Raw genomic sequence first — 16,662 nt, forward strand, 5'->3', positions numbered from 1 at the left:
TAAAATTAATTTGTTTGGCTAATGAATGTGGACACTTCAAGTTGGTCAACACATAAACATATCACATATAAGCAAGGTCAAATCATAATACACATCACAAAGTGAAAATACTATATTTACATATAATAGTTTTGTATACATTTTTCCCTCCAAAGACGATAACTCTCATGCCTATATTCTTCATGACTCGTGGGTGACTCTTCCATCAACCACAACCTATAACCGGTACTAAACTTTGAAGCATAAAAGTCAGAGAACCTAGGAATATGCTTCCTGGATAAAAATATTTCCTGTCTCGAAAATTCCATTTTGTCCACTTTCTTTAAAATTGCCCCTTTTCTATAACTGTTGTGGCCCAAATGGTTATCAAAATATCATAATGTTCAGAAAGGAACATTACATCTTTTGAATAGATTAGTACATGTTCTGTCTCGAAACATTTAAATATAAACAGAGTAAAAACACACACACACTGATACCTGCAAAAATAATGACATCAACGAGGGTTGATGTCTTCTGTGCTTAGAAGTGGTAAGAGCTGAGATGATCAATATGAGACCGTCATGACTAGAGACTAGAGTTGTTAGGAAGGTAGCAGAGCGTATTCCCTGTAGAATTTCAGTTACTACGCACGAAGAACACAGTACAAGCCATAGAGAGGGCAGAAATCAAAATGTGTGTGTGTGTGGGGCCCGTTAATGCCAACATCACCTTTCATAACCCACAATGAAGGAATAAATGCTTTCCAGGTCAGATATTTAAAACGAAATTTAATGAAAGTCCAAATACATATGGCAATTGACTTAGAGATTTGAAATGAAATGATAGCAGAGTCTTACCATTCATTAGACTGTAACGTTGGAGAGTCATTCTGGGCAATGTGATATAAGGCACTCATTGCGTTCATGTTGAAAAGGGGCGGCTTCCGTTCCGCTGAAAGAAGAAACACAATAAAGCAGTTCTTGAAAGAAATCAGCAGATAAATAAGGAACTATGTGCAAAGCTTTGCTGCTAACTCAACAGCTCATTACTGTCATGCCACATAATCCACTTATTTTAATCTCTAAGGTTGGCCCAGGATAGCCATTTAGAAGAAGCTGCTGGTCACCTTACTATACACCGACGAAGCTCCTAACAGATCCATTTCAAGAGAGTAAAAGAAAAATTTCTCATCTTTTTCACATGTCTTCAAAAGGCTAGCCTTTGTCTATCTTCTCACAATAGGTAGGAACACTGTGAACAAAAAAGGGGCTATATAGAAAACCTGACACACTCATCGGGGGCTACTTGGCAGGCCTGACAAGCTCACTGACCGAAACTAACCACACATGATGCTCTGATCATAAATTCCTAAGTGGGCAGGTCATGGTGGGTAGTCACGCCCCAGGTCTTAGTGTCCTTTTTCTTTGCTTTAAGTCAGCCCTGTCCATTGTGCTTGTGTACTTAGGTTAACATATCTTTGAAATGCCAGAGGAATCTTCTTTTCCAGACCCCTTGGACGCTTAAATACCTTCACAGGAGCAGGTTCACCAAAATTCGTCATTGTTATCTGTTGTCCCCACGCCATCTTTATTTACTGTACATGTTAAATGTTAATCATCCTATATCCATGAACGTAAAAGAAGTATGTGTCTCTCCATTTTGCTTTTTATCCAATTCCAGAGATTTCCCTGCTTTGCCTTCTTTTGCCTCCTTAATCTAACACCAGTGGATTTCATGTAACCATCCTTGTTTTTTTCTTTGATTCTAAATGTATAAAAAGAAATGCCAAACTGCCATTCTTCGGACCCTTTTCTCAGTCCATTCAGATCTTGTTCCAAGCATGTCCTCTGTTTGGCTCAAATAAACTCTTATAAAAATTTTCTTTAGGTTTGGATCATCTTATGTTGACATCTTCGTGTATATGTGTTTTAATTTAAAAATGTGTATTCATTGGAATTCAGAAGGCTCAGAAAAATGGAATGAAACAATTATGGAATGGAACACTTTAAACATCACTGACAGAGTATCAGAGACAAAATAATTCACTTTAATAAACACTGAAGGCTCATCCAAGCTAGAGAACTGGTATGGGTGGAGGGAGAGGGAAAATGGGAGAGGGGATAAATAATAAAAAAAGGATTGGTCCATCCCATTCTAAAGGGAAACTCAGTGAATCAAGTATCTCTTAATTGACTCCATCCCAGTCTACCATGATCTCTTCTTTGGAATTTGTAAAGCTCTCTATTACTTTACTGCTCATTTGGCATGTCCTCACACCAACTGCATTTACATAAATGTATAAATCTGTCCTTTCAAAGAAAGTCATAAGCTCTAAGAGCAAGATCTTATAATCCAAATACTCATTCTTTTATCTATTCCCCGAGAATGTGTAATAAGATGCTATTCACATATTAGGTGCTCCATTTGTTGACCAAAGGAGAGAAACAACATTCTAGTTCTGAATACAGTTAATTTTATGCTATTTATTAGTTATGTGTCATAGGAGATAAATCACTACCTCATTCTTATCCTAATGGATTCTTCATATAGTCCCAGTTTGTAATTCATAATCTGATCTCTGGTTTCACCAAAGCATCTCAATTTTTAAGTAAAGATTCTTCTATTAACCACTTTTAAAATGGTGAATTTTATTCTATGCAATTCTAAGAAACAGAATAAATACTAAGGACCGAAGTGATGGGGGAGACATTTTTACTCATGGGAGGAAGAACTTGTGAAAAGCTAGAGTGATCCAAATCAACACCCACTGCCCTAACCCCAATGAACAATGTTGAGAGCAGTGAACTTTAAATCATAGGCAGCACTCAGGCAGAAGGCAACTACACTTACTCATCTGTGATACGTTAGAGGAGCCTCTTCTAGGCTTGACTAAATGATCTCTGATACCTTTGAACTGTGTCTACAATTCTGCAAATATTTATTAATCTCTCACCAGCCTACTTTATACTCACCAAATAGCTACCAGTATTATGGGGACATGAACAGCTAACAAGTGGAAGTTTGAAAGTTGCAGTGCAGACAAATCGATTTGTATCTGTTTCTAATGTAGAAGAGAAATAAGTGGTTCAGGTTGGTTTTATTTTTCAGGAAGTAGACTCTAGAAAGTTTCTAGAGCTTGGCCTTCTGACAACTTCAAAGCCATGGGGAACTAGAAACGCATTATGTAACCATCAAGGGCTTCCCATAATCCTTAGGACAAAGTCCAGATCCTCAAACATAGCCTACTGGCCTTTCCTAACCTAACCCTGGCTAGCTCCAGCACCTCATTCCGGGAAGCAACCTCCTCCCCTTTACCCTTTTCATGCCATCTTCTGCTTCACTGAAAGAACCAGACTCAGAGCCTTTCACACATGCTGCTTTCTCTGTCTGGACTCCCCTCTCACTTTTGTTCCCTCAACTTTATCTGGTGAATTCTTGCCAATCTCTCAGGTTTTATCTTAAATATAATTTCATTTCTGCACTAATTTAATAAATACTTACTCAAGGCTTATTATGCTTATAACCACTTCCTCAGACTAGGTCTCCCACTAGATTTTTGTCATCGCAAAAATCTATCACCTATGACGACTATCACCTTTTCCTTTCTATCACCTATGACAACTAAAATTAATTATTTGTGTAATCCTTTATTTAATGTGTGTCCTCTTTGCTAGACTTCATGAGGTCAGGGGCCATGGCTATTATATTCATCTTTGTATTTCCAGTGCTGTGCGCAGCACCTGGTTTTAGTGGTCAAAATAACCTATAAAAATAAATAAACGAAAGTAAAGCAGACTAAGGCAAAAAGAAACTTTGTCAGCCAAGAATCTTTGTGCGGCACAAAGTCACAAAGTGACTGAGACGAGACGAAGTCATGGGGCTTATGTCAGATACGACGTGATGGCTTCATTCACTATCAGAAGGATAGGAACCCTTTCACTCACTGGCAAAAAGTATAAAATTCAAGCTGCTCAGAAGAACACTGAATTGTTCCAGAGAAACAGCAGGGAAGGGGGACTAAAGAAAGAAGAAAATAGAAATTTAGAAAGAGGAAGATGAAAGAACAAAAACAACAAAACCCAACTCAACGGGGACAAGACGGGTGGTCGCTCAGATCTCAAGCAGGAATGGGGAACGCAACCAAGCTGTGGGCACCCTCTCTGTGAATAAGACAAGAGAGCCGGTCACGCAATGGTAGAAGAGCTCCAGTATAGAGAAGCACGTGACTAAAGGTATTCCAAACACAGCACAGCTCTATGGTCTGGGAAGCTTTCACTAAATATTACTTTCAGATGGTCTCACACATGTTCAAGTCCTTTGCCAGATGCAGTACATAAATCCTCTGAGTCATGGTGACAGGACTCACAGCTAATCCAGAATATACTATACAGCAAGGTTTGGCAAACAGTGGGCCAAACTCAGCCAGCAGCCCGTTTCAGTAAAGTTTTATTGGAACACAGCCACACCCAGTCGTGAATGTACTGTCTGTGGCTGCTTTAGTGCCCCAATTGCAGAGTTGAGTCGTTCTGACAGAGAATGTGTGGCCTATAAAGCCTAAAGAACTGATCTAGTCCTTTACAGAAAGTTTGTCAACCTTTACTATATAATAGTAATATAAAATGCAGATAAGCTTTTACATATGCTAGTACTGAGAGTGGTTTTGAAGTCACCCTGTGATAGGTAAGCCACATTTTTCAAAACAAAGGAAAAGGGTGGAAGCATAAAAAGCTGAATTAAGTAAATTAAAAAAAAATTGTGATTTCTACTTAATTTAAAAACAACAATCAAGTTTTTGTGTTTTATGAGGTCAAGTTCAGGAAGGTCAGTTCCATGAAGCTTTGGGACACTGCTCTGTTTGGCAAAGCTCACGTTACACAGGAGCCCCTAGATTGAGCTTTCTTTTAATGAGGAAGGTCAAAGAGTGCCCTGTCTTTAGATAAATACTTCATGAAAAGGCAGCAGATTTCTTATGAGCCAAGGTCATTGACAACCATAATAATTAATGCTAATAATAACTGCCACCATTTGTTGGGTTCCTATTACATGTCAGGCATTCACTTTAGGTAGGTTACGTATTTTACTCATAATTCTCACAATCAGTTGGCAATAGAAGCATTGTTATTCAAATTTCCCAACTGAAGAAACATTGGGTCAGCTAGCCTGAGTAATGAAACCAACTCATGCAGTAAGTAGCCAAACTGGGAGTTCCACCCAGTCTTGGAAGACTCCAAGGCCCATGTTTTTTTCACGAGGCCTCAGTGCCTCTTCAGTAACCCTGTGCATTTTATAACGGATAGTTCTAGTATTTCAAAATGAAAAAAAGAAATTAGAAGAAGGAGCTTTAAACGACTGAATAACACAACAGCCCTCACAACATTCATTTAGGAACAGAAACAATGAGTAGCTAACATGGTAAAAGAAAATTCTTGGCAAAGAAACGAGGTAACAACATTTACATTTTTGTGCTTTTTTTCTTCCCCTGGAGACTTCATTTCTGAACCCAGTCAGTTCCCTATCAGTGCTGATGGACCTTTTGCCAGCTTCTACCATGATCTTTGCTGGTGAACTAAGTGTAGTTTAAACAGAAGAGCATCATATTGACTTCTCCTGCAATAATCTTGAAAAATAAAATATCTGGTGACTGGACGATTTCATTGTCCAAGAGTTTTCCAAGGATTCATGCATTTAAGTAGTTCTTTCAGTGGAAGATCAATTTAGCAAAAAATAATTTGTAAAACAGGCTTAACCACTTAGAAACACTAGGGCTTGCTCCAGAGAGACAGTGCCAGAAACATTTTCCTGCTTTATGATGTTACCTCAGCAATTCAACTTACAGATGAGGGGCTTTTTAAAAATATACACTATTATAGAAGAGATATCATAAGGAAAAGGGATAACATATTATTCAGGCACTATCCACAACTTTCAATGTAATTTCAACATTAAAAGTACAATTTAAAATATACCGTTTGTACCTGGAATTTCATTAAACCTCAGACATACAGAAAACGTAGAAAAATCATTGCTTAGGTTATACATGCAACAGTTTAATAGTCTTTCATATAAAAACACCCTTCTTTTAAATGTCAAGGAGATAGCGATATATGGTAAAGTTGTTAAGAAGGTACTCATATGTTACCAATATAATAAGTTTTGAATAATTGCTGAGAAGTCAAATGTCCGTGGTAACAATTTTGTTTTATGAATATTAACTAAGCACGTACTATCTCTCATCTTTCTCTGAACATAAGATGCCATTGACTGTAAGATGTGCCACTATTTTATGTGTAACTTAGGAAAAAAATGACAAAAACAGGAATTAATCCTGTGTGTCAGTGCAATCAGCTATAATTGAACATTTGCCGTGTGTACTACATTAAACACTCTCCATACGTTATCTTATTGAAGTCTGACAATACTTAGGATGTATGTGGTGTTATTTTTACTTAGGTAATAAAACTGTGGCTTAGGGAAACTAAGAAAATTGTTCAAGGTCTCAGAGTCTGAACCAGCTTGTTATACAACTCCAGGAAGTGTCATTCAAGTCCTAAACTATGTGAATGGTCCCACCAGCTAAGTGTTGGTAAAACCAAGATTCAAATCCAGGGTACCTAATTCTAAAACTTACTCTATACTGCTAATTCTGCTACACAGAGAGTAGTGTCTTTGTGGTTTGTTTTTTTAATCAAAAGAATATACATTTATTTCTAATTTTTAAAAAGTTCAATTATTCGATATTTCAAATACATAAAAATTTGCATAATATTAAAACCTACCACTTAGATTTATCATTATTTTGCCATATTTCTTTCAGATCTCTTTTCTTCTAAACAAATAAGAAAGTTATATAACTTTATTCATCCTCCTCCCTCCAATGAATTTACTATTCTGAAATTTTATCTTTTACATTTATGTTCTTATGTTTTATTAGTGTGTTATATATGCTGATAAATAAATAAAGCTGTTTATAAAATTTTCATAATTGGCATCATAATGTATTTATACTTGTGCAACTTTCTTTGTTCACTAAATACTCAATGGTATGTGTTCTGAGATTTACCCATGATGATAAATGTAGATCTAGGTTACTCCTAACCCCAGTGTAGTATACCATAATTAATTTATCCATTCTTCCTTGGTAAGGATTTAGGTTGTTTCCACCTTTTCTGGCTTCTACAAACAAGGCTGCAGCTTTTCCAGTGCACACGCATAAAGAACTGAAATGTTGGGTCACTGACACTGCTCTTCATCAGCTTTACTCAAAGTTGCCAATTTGCACTCCAAAGTAGTTACACCAATTACATTCCTGCCAATACTGTGTAAGAGTCCCTGTTTCCTTAGCAGCTTCCCCAAATCTATTATCCTCAGACATTAAAACCTTGCCAATCTGATAAGTGTGAAATGGTTTTAACTTGCATTTCCCTGATTACTAATAGGCTGAGTATCTTTTGTTGTCTATTAAGGTTTCCTTTTCAGTGAACTGCTTGATCGTATACTTTGCTCATTTTTCTGCTGCCTGTTTGCCTTTTTCTTTTTGATAAAGAAATTTAATTAAAAAATTGTAAAAGTTCTTTATAACTTCTGGACCAACACTGTTGGTTAGCTATTTTTCAACTACTTTCTATTAGTCAATGGCTTGTCTTTTATTTTTTGTGTTTTCCACAGCTTTATATTTTAAAGTAGTAAAAGTTACCATATTTGTCATTACGTTTTAAATATTATTTAGAAAAATTCCTCCTTATATCCATAAAGGTATACTCATAGAGTAATAATAACAATAATTATACTTACATAGTGCTTATTATGTGCCAGGCCATGTTTTAAGTGCTTTATTAATTCATTAATGTTCATAACAACCCCATGAAGTAGGTGCTATTATTATCTCTATTTCACAGATGAGGAAAATGAAACATAAGGGGACTTCTCCTACAAAGTTTTAAAGTTTTACTTTTTGCTTTTGAATAGTTAACCAATCTGAAACCTGTTTTTGTGTATGGCATAAACTAGGAATCTAATTTTAAGTTTTTATCCTACATTAACAAATCATCTGTAATGTCTTTTTTGTTTTATACCCAAATCTGACTTTTACTTGAGTCTGTTTCTAGGTTTTCTAGTCTGTTCTATTGGATGTTAGTCTTTCCCTGCACCAATATCACACTGGTTTAATTATTATGGTATGGATTTTGGTACAGTGATTCTTCCATCCAGATTGCATTTTCTTCAAAATTGTCTTGGCTAGTTTGGGCCCTTTTAATTTTAGATAAACCTTGTTAAGTTCTACATAGTATTGCTGGAAGTTCATTATAAGTCATTATTAAAGTATTCAAATATTTCTGCTGAGTGCCACCAGAAAACCAGTGTGGAGAAATGAGATGAATTTCCTTTGCAGTAAAAGAGAGAATAATACAATATTAGAATCTAAAAAAAAGGAAAAGTAACACCTCAATATCTATTAATAGAGGGTCACTTAAATAAATTATAGTATATCCATATAATGGAATAACAAGATACCATTTTTAAAAAATGAAAAAGATGTCCAAGTTACTAATATACAACAGATCTCCAAGATGTTGCTAAGTAAAAAAATCAAAGTACAGAACCACTTGTATATGTTAGTTTGGATATGAATACGAATATAATAAGTGTATATTCATCTTTGTTCGTATATTCATAAAGAAAGTCTAGAAAGATACACAAGAAATTAGTAACAGTGGTTCCCTATGTGTGGTGGCAGAAGTGGGGTAGGCATTAGTTTAATATGGCCAGAGGTGGAAGAAGTCCTTTCACTGCATGTCTTTTTATATTTTTGACTTATAATGTAAATGTTACTTAGTGAAAAAAATAAGTAGATATTCTAACTTTCCTCCCTGAATTGTTTTGTATTCATTGACATATACTTTAATGTAAAAAAAGAAGACAAACTATAATATCTTTACCATATGTTTCTTTGTTGAAAGGGGTCAATGAAGCAATTGGAAATGCAGTACAATGTATCCCAGTTGTCTTTGTAGGGAGAGGAATCATTGGAGGGAAAGAGAAAACCACAGTCTGAGAACCAAACGGGATCTCAGAAATTCTTACAGAATCAATTTGGATACCAGGATAGAAGAAATTAAACAAAAAATTAAAATCTAAATAAAAAGAAAAAAACTAGACAAAAAATGTTTTTAAACTGATTTTTAAAAAATAAATATTTTTTATTTAAAATTTATACAAATATCTAGATAAAGGCAGTGTTGTGCTGGAGCCAGCTCACTGGCTTTGGAAGGTCAACTATGCATACCCTTCCCCAACTCTACATTTAGAGACTCAAACTGGTAGACTGAAATTGGCTGTGGTGGGAATATTTACACGGTGGAAAATGGCAAATGCTACAAATTTGGGCTTTTTGTATACCCACCACCACTAACAACAGAATCATTGGTTAAATTTACCAGTATACCACTGGATAAAAGATAACTTTAAGATATATTAAGGTTCAAAATATGCAACCAGAGAATAGAGACTCCTTGGTGTTTTAGATAACAGCAATAATACTTGGGGAACAACTTGAAAGCTGGGGGTATTTTCTTATATGAAGTGTTCTTTGGGGTTGCTCTCTATATGGTTTTTAGTGTCAGGTCTTTGATAAGCCTGCTATTACTTTTTCAAATTTCCCTTAAGCATGTTGGTATGTAAATTAAGTAACATGAAGGAAGGACACACATTACTACTCACAGTATGGAGAACGGCTATTTTTCAAATAGTAATACTTACTATCGTGTATTCCCACATTTGTTAACTACCTTATTTGCTTAAACTTTTACTTAAATTAACAACATGACAATGTGGCAGAGAGAAAGCCATCTTCTGATGTTATGTAAGAGGATGGAAGAAAAATAATAAATTCATATTACCTGGCACACTTATACCGGTAACTCAGTAAGTAATGGCTGGATGAATTAATCAACAATCATGAGAAGAAGTGATTCTCAACAGTACAATGAAAACAACTCTTTACTCACCCAATTCGATACAGGTGATCCCAAGCGACCATATATCAACTTTCCCATCATACTGTCCTTCGTCCATAGCTAAGATCACCTCTGGAGCCATCCTGCCAAACATAATGTGCAAAACTCAGGTTGTAAATTAAAAACTAAATTCGCCTAATATACTGACTCAATGAAATAGCTGCTTTTGAGGGTATTCTAAAAATCTTATTTGATGAAAATATTATTTTCTTACATAAGTCATTCGGAAAACACTATTTAAAATGCAAATAATGTACTTAGTGACTTACATAAACAATACATTATTTTCAATAAATTCTGGTTCCACCATTTCCTATCAGTTTGATCTTAGGTAAGTTACTTAACCTTTCTGTGTATCAGTTTCTTCATCTGTAAAATGGAGAATTCTAGTAGCTACTTCCAAGAGATTTATAAAGGATAATATGTATGAAACACTTAAACAAATAAATTACTTTAAGCAACACGAAAAATACTATGAAATTAGGTAAAGCAATATAATCAGATATTTCAAGGATATTACAACTTAAAAATAAACAAACAAACATCCTCTGGTAATGGATGTTACTTTGTCCATAATGGATTTTCATTAGGAGGGCAGGAGCCATGTCAGTTTAATATGCTTTGTTCTCTATTAGTGTGTGTATAAGTAGTTGCTTAGTAAATGCTATTTGATGATGATGGAAAAAAAAATTCAGATAGCTGATTTTTTTAGTAGGTAAGTAATTTTCCAAGGATATGAGTCATTCTCCAACGTACAATGAAATTCCAATGTAGCTATGAAAGCAAGGAAAGGAATCTTGAATAGAATAGGGTGAAACTAAGACAAAATTACAAGCTAAAGTATCAGAGAACCCAACAAAGACAAAAACCTGGATTTCTTTCATTGAAAGGTAATATTTAAGCTCAATAGCTAGAGAAGGTTAAAGAAGCTACTGTCCTTGCCTGGAGACTCTGCCTGAAGAGAAAAGTTCAAAAGCAACTTTCAATGAAATCTAAAACTTGAACTTGGACAGTGAGTTGATAATCCTGCTCAGTTTACACACAGTGACATCAACCTTATTTGAACAATTTGAAGTCATTGGAAATGTTATACCTAGTCAAGAGTGTTTCTTTTTGCTGGTGAGTTTTCTATCCTTCTCTAATGAAATCTCATTTTGAGACACTGACAAAAAACTAAACCAAACCAAACCAATGCTACGAGTCCATCTTATTTGTATATGCATAGTCTTCAAACTATGTCATGTTCTCTAATTCTACATACCAGTAAGGTGTGCCCACAAAGGAGTTGGCAGGAGAAGCCATGGAGGCAGATCCAAAATCAGCTAGTTTCACCTGACCTGGCTCTGTCAGGAGAATATTTCCTGCTTTAATATCCCTGTAGGAAAAAAAGTAAGAGGGTTAGAAAATTACTTTTCAGTTTTGATTATGGAATAAGGTCAGAGCATGCAATTAATAAGACAAAAAGTTTATTTTAAAAAACCTTGCTCAGATAGCCAGAAGGGGATTTAGTAATTACTGCATGTTGTAAGGGGGCCCAGATTCCTGGATGTACTTGTAGGTAGGTCATAGTAATTACACCAAATGGTAGAGCTTTTTTCAGAGGGAGGGAATGCAGTGAGAAAAAAGGCAGACATAGTGGGCAACAAAACCTATTCAGTGGCTACACTTACAAAACCATATTCTTAGATGCTAAATCCAGTCACCAACAGTATTCCTTGTGCTGGGAAAATTGGTGCTGTTTGTAACTGCCTTTTTTTTTTCCTTTTCCAAATTACACGACACCTTTGGAGCCTCAACAAACCTTCAACGACTCTGTATTGACTACCTATCAATAAACCTCCACTACACACATACCTTTTCTTTCTTGCCTGTGACCCTTTCTCTCTGTCTTTAATTGTAACTGCAACTCTAAGGCATTTGAGGGTACATGTTACATAGAAGGTGTTATTTTAAAAATAACACGGTAAATAACACGGTACAGTAAAAAGAAGACCCTGAAAGATCAAAACAAACAAGGATTAGGGATTAGGAAATTGCATTTCTATCGTATTACCGCAAAGAATCGCAAGTGGTTACTTACAAAAGCCATTAGATATTTTGTGCAGCAAAAATATTTTAAAATATGGTTTAAAAAAATTCTTTCTTCAGTATTATAATTTAGAATGAGAAAATGTGGATGTACTCCTTATTCTCTTTAAAAAATGGCATGAGGTATAATGGGAACTTAGAAGTTGATGGGCAGTGAAAAGATAAAGCAGAGTGAATGAGGTAAACTTATGTCAAATTGAAAATGATAACATTCAAATACTTCCAAAATAACGTTTCCAAAAATCTTCCCTTGAAAATTCAGTTTCCTTCCTCATGATGACATTAGAGAGAACCAGAAAAAAGCATTATTTATTTCTCTTAAAACAGAAAAATATCTTTTCTCTATTATCTTCAATTACAACACTGACTTGCCTCTTAAATCAAAATAATAAAATCGGAGACATAGTATTTATTATTAAACAAAGAGCATTCTTTAAAAATTTTTTTTTGTCTTTCCAACTTCTTTTACATATTAAAGTATAATATAGAATAAAACATTAATGTGCAGATTAAGATAACAAAGACATAAAAAACTGAACTGTGGCTTTAACAGGAGTAGACAAAATCATGACAAACAAGTTGGTATTCAGTAATGATATCTTGGTACTAAAAAGATATATACATATATTTTTAAAAGGTGTCAAATTCATAAAAATTATAGTTACATTTATTTCATCAATATTAGACAGGGTTAGGTTCATTCATTCTTAGTGCTTGTAAATAAGCCAAATTCATGGCAGGAATTTTGGTCTGCCTGTCTTGAGGAAGTTCTGCTTTTTTAGTACCAGTAACTTGTGACGGCTCCTATAATGTGATTAAAACAGAAGTAAAAGGGGAACCTATGACCTAATAGTTTCATTTCTTCTTAGCTAAGGCCTAAGTGTTTTCTTTTGTTTTTGAGCCATCTCAGATCCTTTCTACCTAACTCATTCCACTACTTCTACCACTGCTCATTAAAGTAACTGTACTAGAAGTTCTTTACTGAGAAAGGGAAAGATGGGAAACATCTTTGTTTAGAAGTTAGTGGTGGGAAGTAGGTTGGAGGGAGACGAGTGGGGTTGTGGTAGAGAAAATATAATGTAGAGGGAAGCCTTGAATTAGGAGTTAGGAAATTTGTGTTTTAATCTTTAATGTATAAATGCTGTGAAACTATGGGCAAGTTATTTAATTCTTTCTGAGTCCCAGTTTCTTTATCTGGCAAAATAAAGACAATAATACCTTCCTAAATACTTATATGAATTACAGAAACATGAAATATTTTAAAGTGATAAAACAGCATATATTTATATAAGATTAACTTGTTATTTGCAATAGAATAGGGAGAAGGAACTCAGGTAAGAATATATGAAAGGAAGGGTAATTTTCTTTCCCTTTCTTCTTGACACAGTATCAAAAGGTTGCTGGACCCTTCTTCAAATTTCCCTGCAACACTCTGTCTGGAAAATAGTTACCTACACAAGGGAGATAACGTAAGTCTTTGTGGATATATGAGAGAGACCAAGAGATAGGAACTAAATTCTGGCAGTTTTATTCCTTACATCCAGAAGCAGCAGCAGTCTATTTGCTTCCCGTAAATCCTTAGGCATCCTACACACTGGAGCATGCACTAATTTTCAAGGTTCCTTGAATAGACAGCCCTGTAGCTGATATGAAAACGTAACAGGTGTCTAATCTTACCTGTGAATCAATGCATGAGAATGCAGGTACGCCAGCCCCTGCAAGGCGCCATGAGTAATGGCAGCAATCTCCACTTCCTGAAGTGGCTTCTTGTGAACTACAGAGGGAAAAAAAATTAGGAGTAGATGATCAGTATCATTCCTCTTTTTGCCCTATACAGCTATATCAGACTGAATTACAGACTTTCTCAAATGACAATTTGGGAATACATTCATCTAAATATACAGGATATATATTTTCTATAGAATAGCAATAAATAATCAGATAATAGAAAACCCAAGTATAAAACAAACAAACAAACCCCTCCAAGCAAAATAAAACAAAGCCTGATATTCATTGTAATGAATATTAATTTACTTGTCAGTTGCAAGTCAATTGACCAGGCTCAAATCTACCAGTCCCTTCTGACATTTTAAATGCCTAGAGTGTTTTAGGTTATATTATTCTCCTCTGCCACAAAGCCATCTATAATTACCCCTCTAACTACAGGTTTTCATTATTTGTGAAAGCAGCTAATAAGCAATTTCTATTCAGAGATCAAGAATGATGTAAGAACGTTTCTTTTAATGTAAAATTTTAACCCAGTCTCAGGTTATAACAGTGTCTGCAGAGAGAACTGGGTCAGTCAAGAGATTTGAAAGGGTTCAATATCAATATAATTTGATGCCATCTACCTCTCTTTCATATATACACATACATTTGATGTTTTGGGCTACACATACTACATCATATTAGCCAAACATTTTAGTAGTACCTGATCAGGATGGGCCACGAACTAAAATGAAACAACAGGAAGGCTGCTAATCATTACTCAGATACTTTTAGGGAACGACAGAGATCAAGTGTGCATGGCTTATCCACACAACCCTTATTCTAAGTCATCATGCATTTAGTTGGCCCAAACTGCACTTGAATATAGAAGTAGATAACATTCTCGTCAGGGTAAAACAGAAAGGAGGGGACAGTGCTGTGATTCTTACCTTCTAGCAAATCTGAAGCTGAGCCTAAGCAATACTCCATCACCAACTGTAATAGATTAAAATAACAACCAGAACAATGAAGGTTAATGAGAAACTGCTAAAACCCACCAACTAAGGAACAAGAAACTAAGACTAGTAGACGAATAAATATTCTGACCTACCTGAACCTGGATTACATTTTGGTCAACTGGCACTAGTTGATTTTTATAATTTTGATCATTTGTTTTTGTTATCTCCTATTTGGAAATGGAATTGGTTTAAGATCATGAATATGGAAATATTCACTGCAAATGGTCAAGCTGAGATTGCCAAATAATTTATTTACTACTAATTTCCACACCATCTTGTTTCAAAAGGATTTGAGGTAGTTTAGGTTGAGGTACAACTTGTAAAATGACAACCAAATACATGAGCCAGTAAAATCTATACTGGGAAATACAAGTTAAATAAAATAAACCAGTAAGTAATAAATTCCTTATTTTCACATTTAAAAAGTCCTAAACAAGAAAATATTGTTTAGAACTCAATCTAAAGATGCAACATGCTATATCTCATTATGTTAGCTTGAATCCCTCAGAAATACTGGATATTTAAATTTTAGCTTAAAATAATTCTAAAATAAAATACTGTACAATACTATTTATTGGGTTTGCAAGCTTGGGAGGTTTTTTTAAAAGGAAAAATGAAAAAATTTTTTCTTTACTTTGATCTTAGATTTTTTAGGTGTCCTGGACTACTGATTTATAGCCAAGGCCAGAACCATAGTGCTCAGTGACCAGTCTCCACATACACACACAAACACACATTCCTACAAATTATTTTGTTATTCTATAAAACACCATATCCTCATATATCCTCATTATAAAATACAAATTTCCTATAATCACAGAGACATAATTAGTATTAATACATTGATCGCTTTCATTAAAAAATTAATATGAAAATATATTTATATATTACGTGCCATGCATTACCAGAATAATTTCAGAGAATTATGATATATAATATTAATATCTTTGCACAATGTAATTATATATAACGTAATTGTACATTCAACATTAATACAATAAATATCACATAGCATATATAATGACATGATGTGTAATTATATATAACATTATTATATATTCAACATATCTCATATTCTTCTAAATTATTCCAGCAATGATGTTATGCATGGTGCATAATACATATGATAATATATATCATATATAATACATTGCATAATAATCAAGTTATATATTTACATATCTAAATTATTAAATATGTTTATATATAATATTAAATATATGAAAATTATTCTATTACTGGAATAATTTAGAACAATATGAGAAGCTCCAATATTTAAAGTTTAGAAACTTTACTATAGTTTTCTGCTTAACATTAAAAGTAAGTAGATCTATAAACATTAATCTTAGTTCTTACTGTGAAATGAAAAATTCTAAATAAGTAGTTATTATAATGAACAGTAGCCTTTTATGTGCACTATTTTTCAGCTTTATTGAGATATAATTGACAAATAAATACTTTTTCTTTAATCAATTTTGATGGAAACATTTCTCAATTGTATCACATACTTTTCTAATTTCTTAAGCTGAGTAACTGAACACACATACATACATAAATTCCTTACACCGAGTATGAGTATGGAATATGAACACAGAACTTTAAAATCAAATGGCATGAAAGTTGTTATAGTTATGTTTATATTTTTTAAGTTATACATTAACTCCTTATTTTTGTCAAAAATATGCTTTCCCCTATTATTCCATACCACAAGGGTACCTGAGCTGTGGCTGGTTGTTTGCTCTGGACTAAAATATCTCTAGTTGCTCTGCTTTTAAATTGTTAGGTCTGCCTTCTAGCTTGCTCAGCTTCTTCCTTATGGTTTAATTACTCTTGTGGCTGTATGCATGTCTCCA

The 16,662-nt window shown here is 34.3% G+C and overlaps 1 protein-coding gene across 5 annotated transcripts in view; it reads right to left on the reverse strand.

Annotated features, from left to right (window-relative positions):
- The window catches only part of TAOK3 (TAO kinase 3), a 155,380-nt gene that overhangs the window by 52,469 nt on the left and 86,249 nt on the right, over positions 1-16,662 (reverse strand). For 3 of the 5 annotated variants that reach the window (XM_081037134.1, XM_081037131.1, XM_081037132.1), the window contains exons 6-10: positions 14,741-14,786; positions 13,761-13,857; positions 11,257-11,370; positions 9,987-10,078; positions 840-933 (exon numbers count right to left, since the gene is read on the reverse strand). In XM_081037134.1, the coding sequence (XP_080893260.1) occupies positions 840-933; positions 9,987-10,078; positions 11,257-11,370; positions 13,761-13,857; positions 14,741-14,786 (443 nt within the window). Of the gene's footprint in view, positions 1-839; positions 934-9,986; positions 10,079-11,256; positions 11,371-11,849; positions 11,969-13,760; positions 13,858-14,740; positions 14,787-16,662 lie in introns of those variants that run through there. The other 2 variants (XM_081037133.1, XM_081037135.1) reach the window with 2 other exon arrangements.

Source organism: Rhinolophus hipposideros (assembly GCF_964194185.1).
Source record: "Rhinolophus hipposideros genome assembly, chromosome: 24".
NCBI classification, from domain to species: Eukaryota; Metazoa; Chordata; class Mammalia; order Chiroptera; family Rhinolophidae; genus Rhinolophus; species Rhinolophus hipposideros.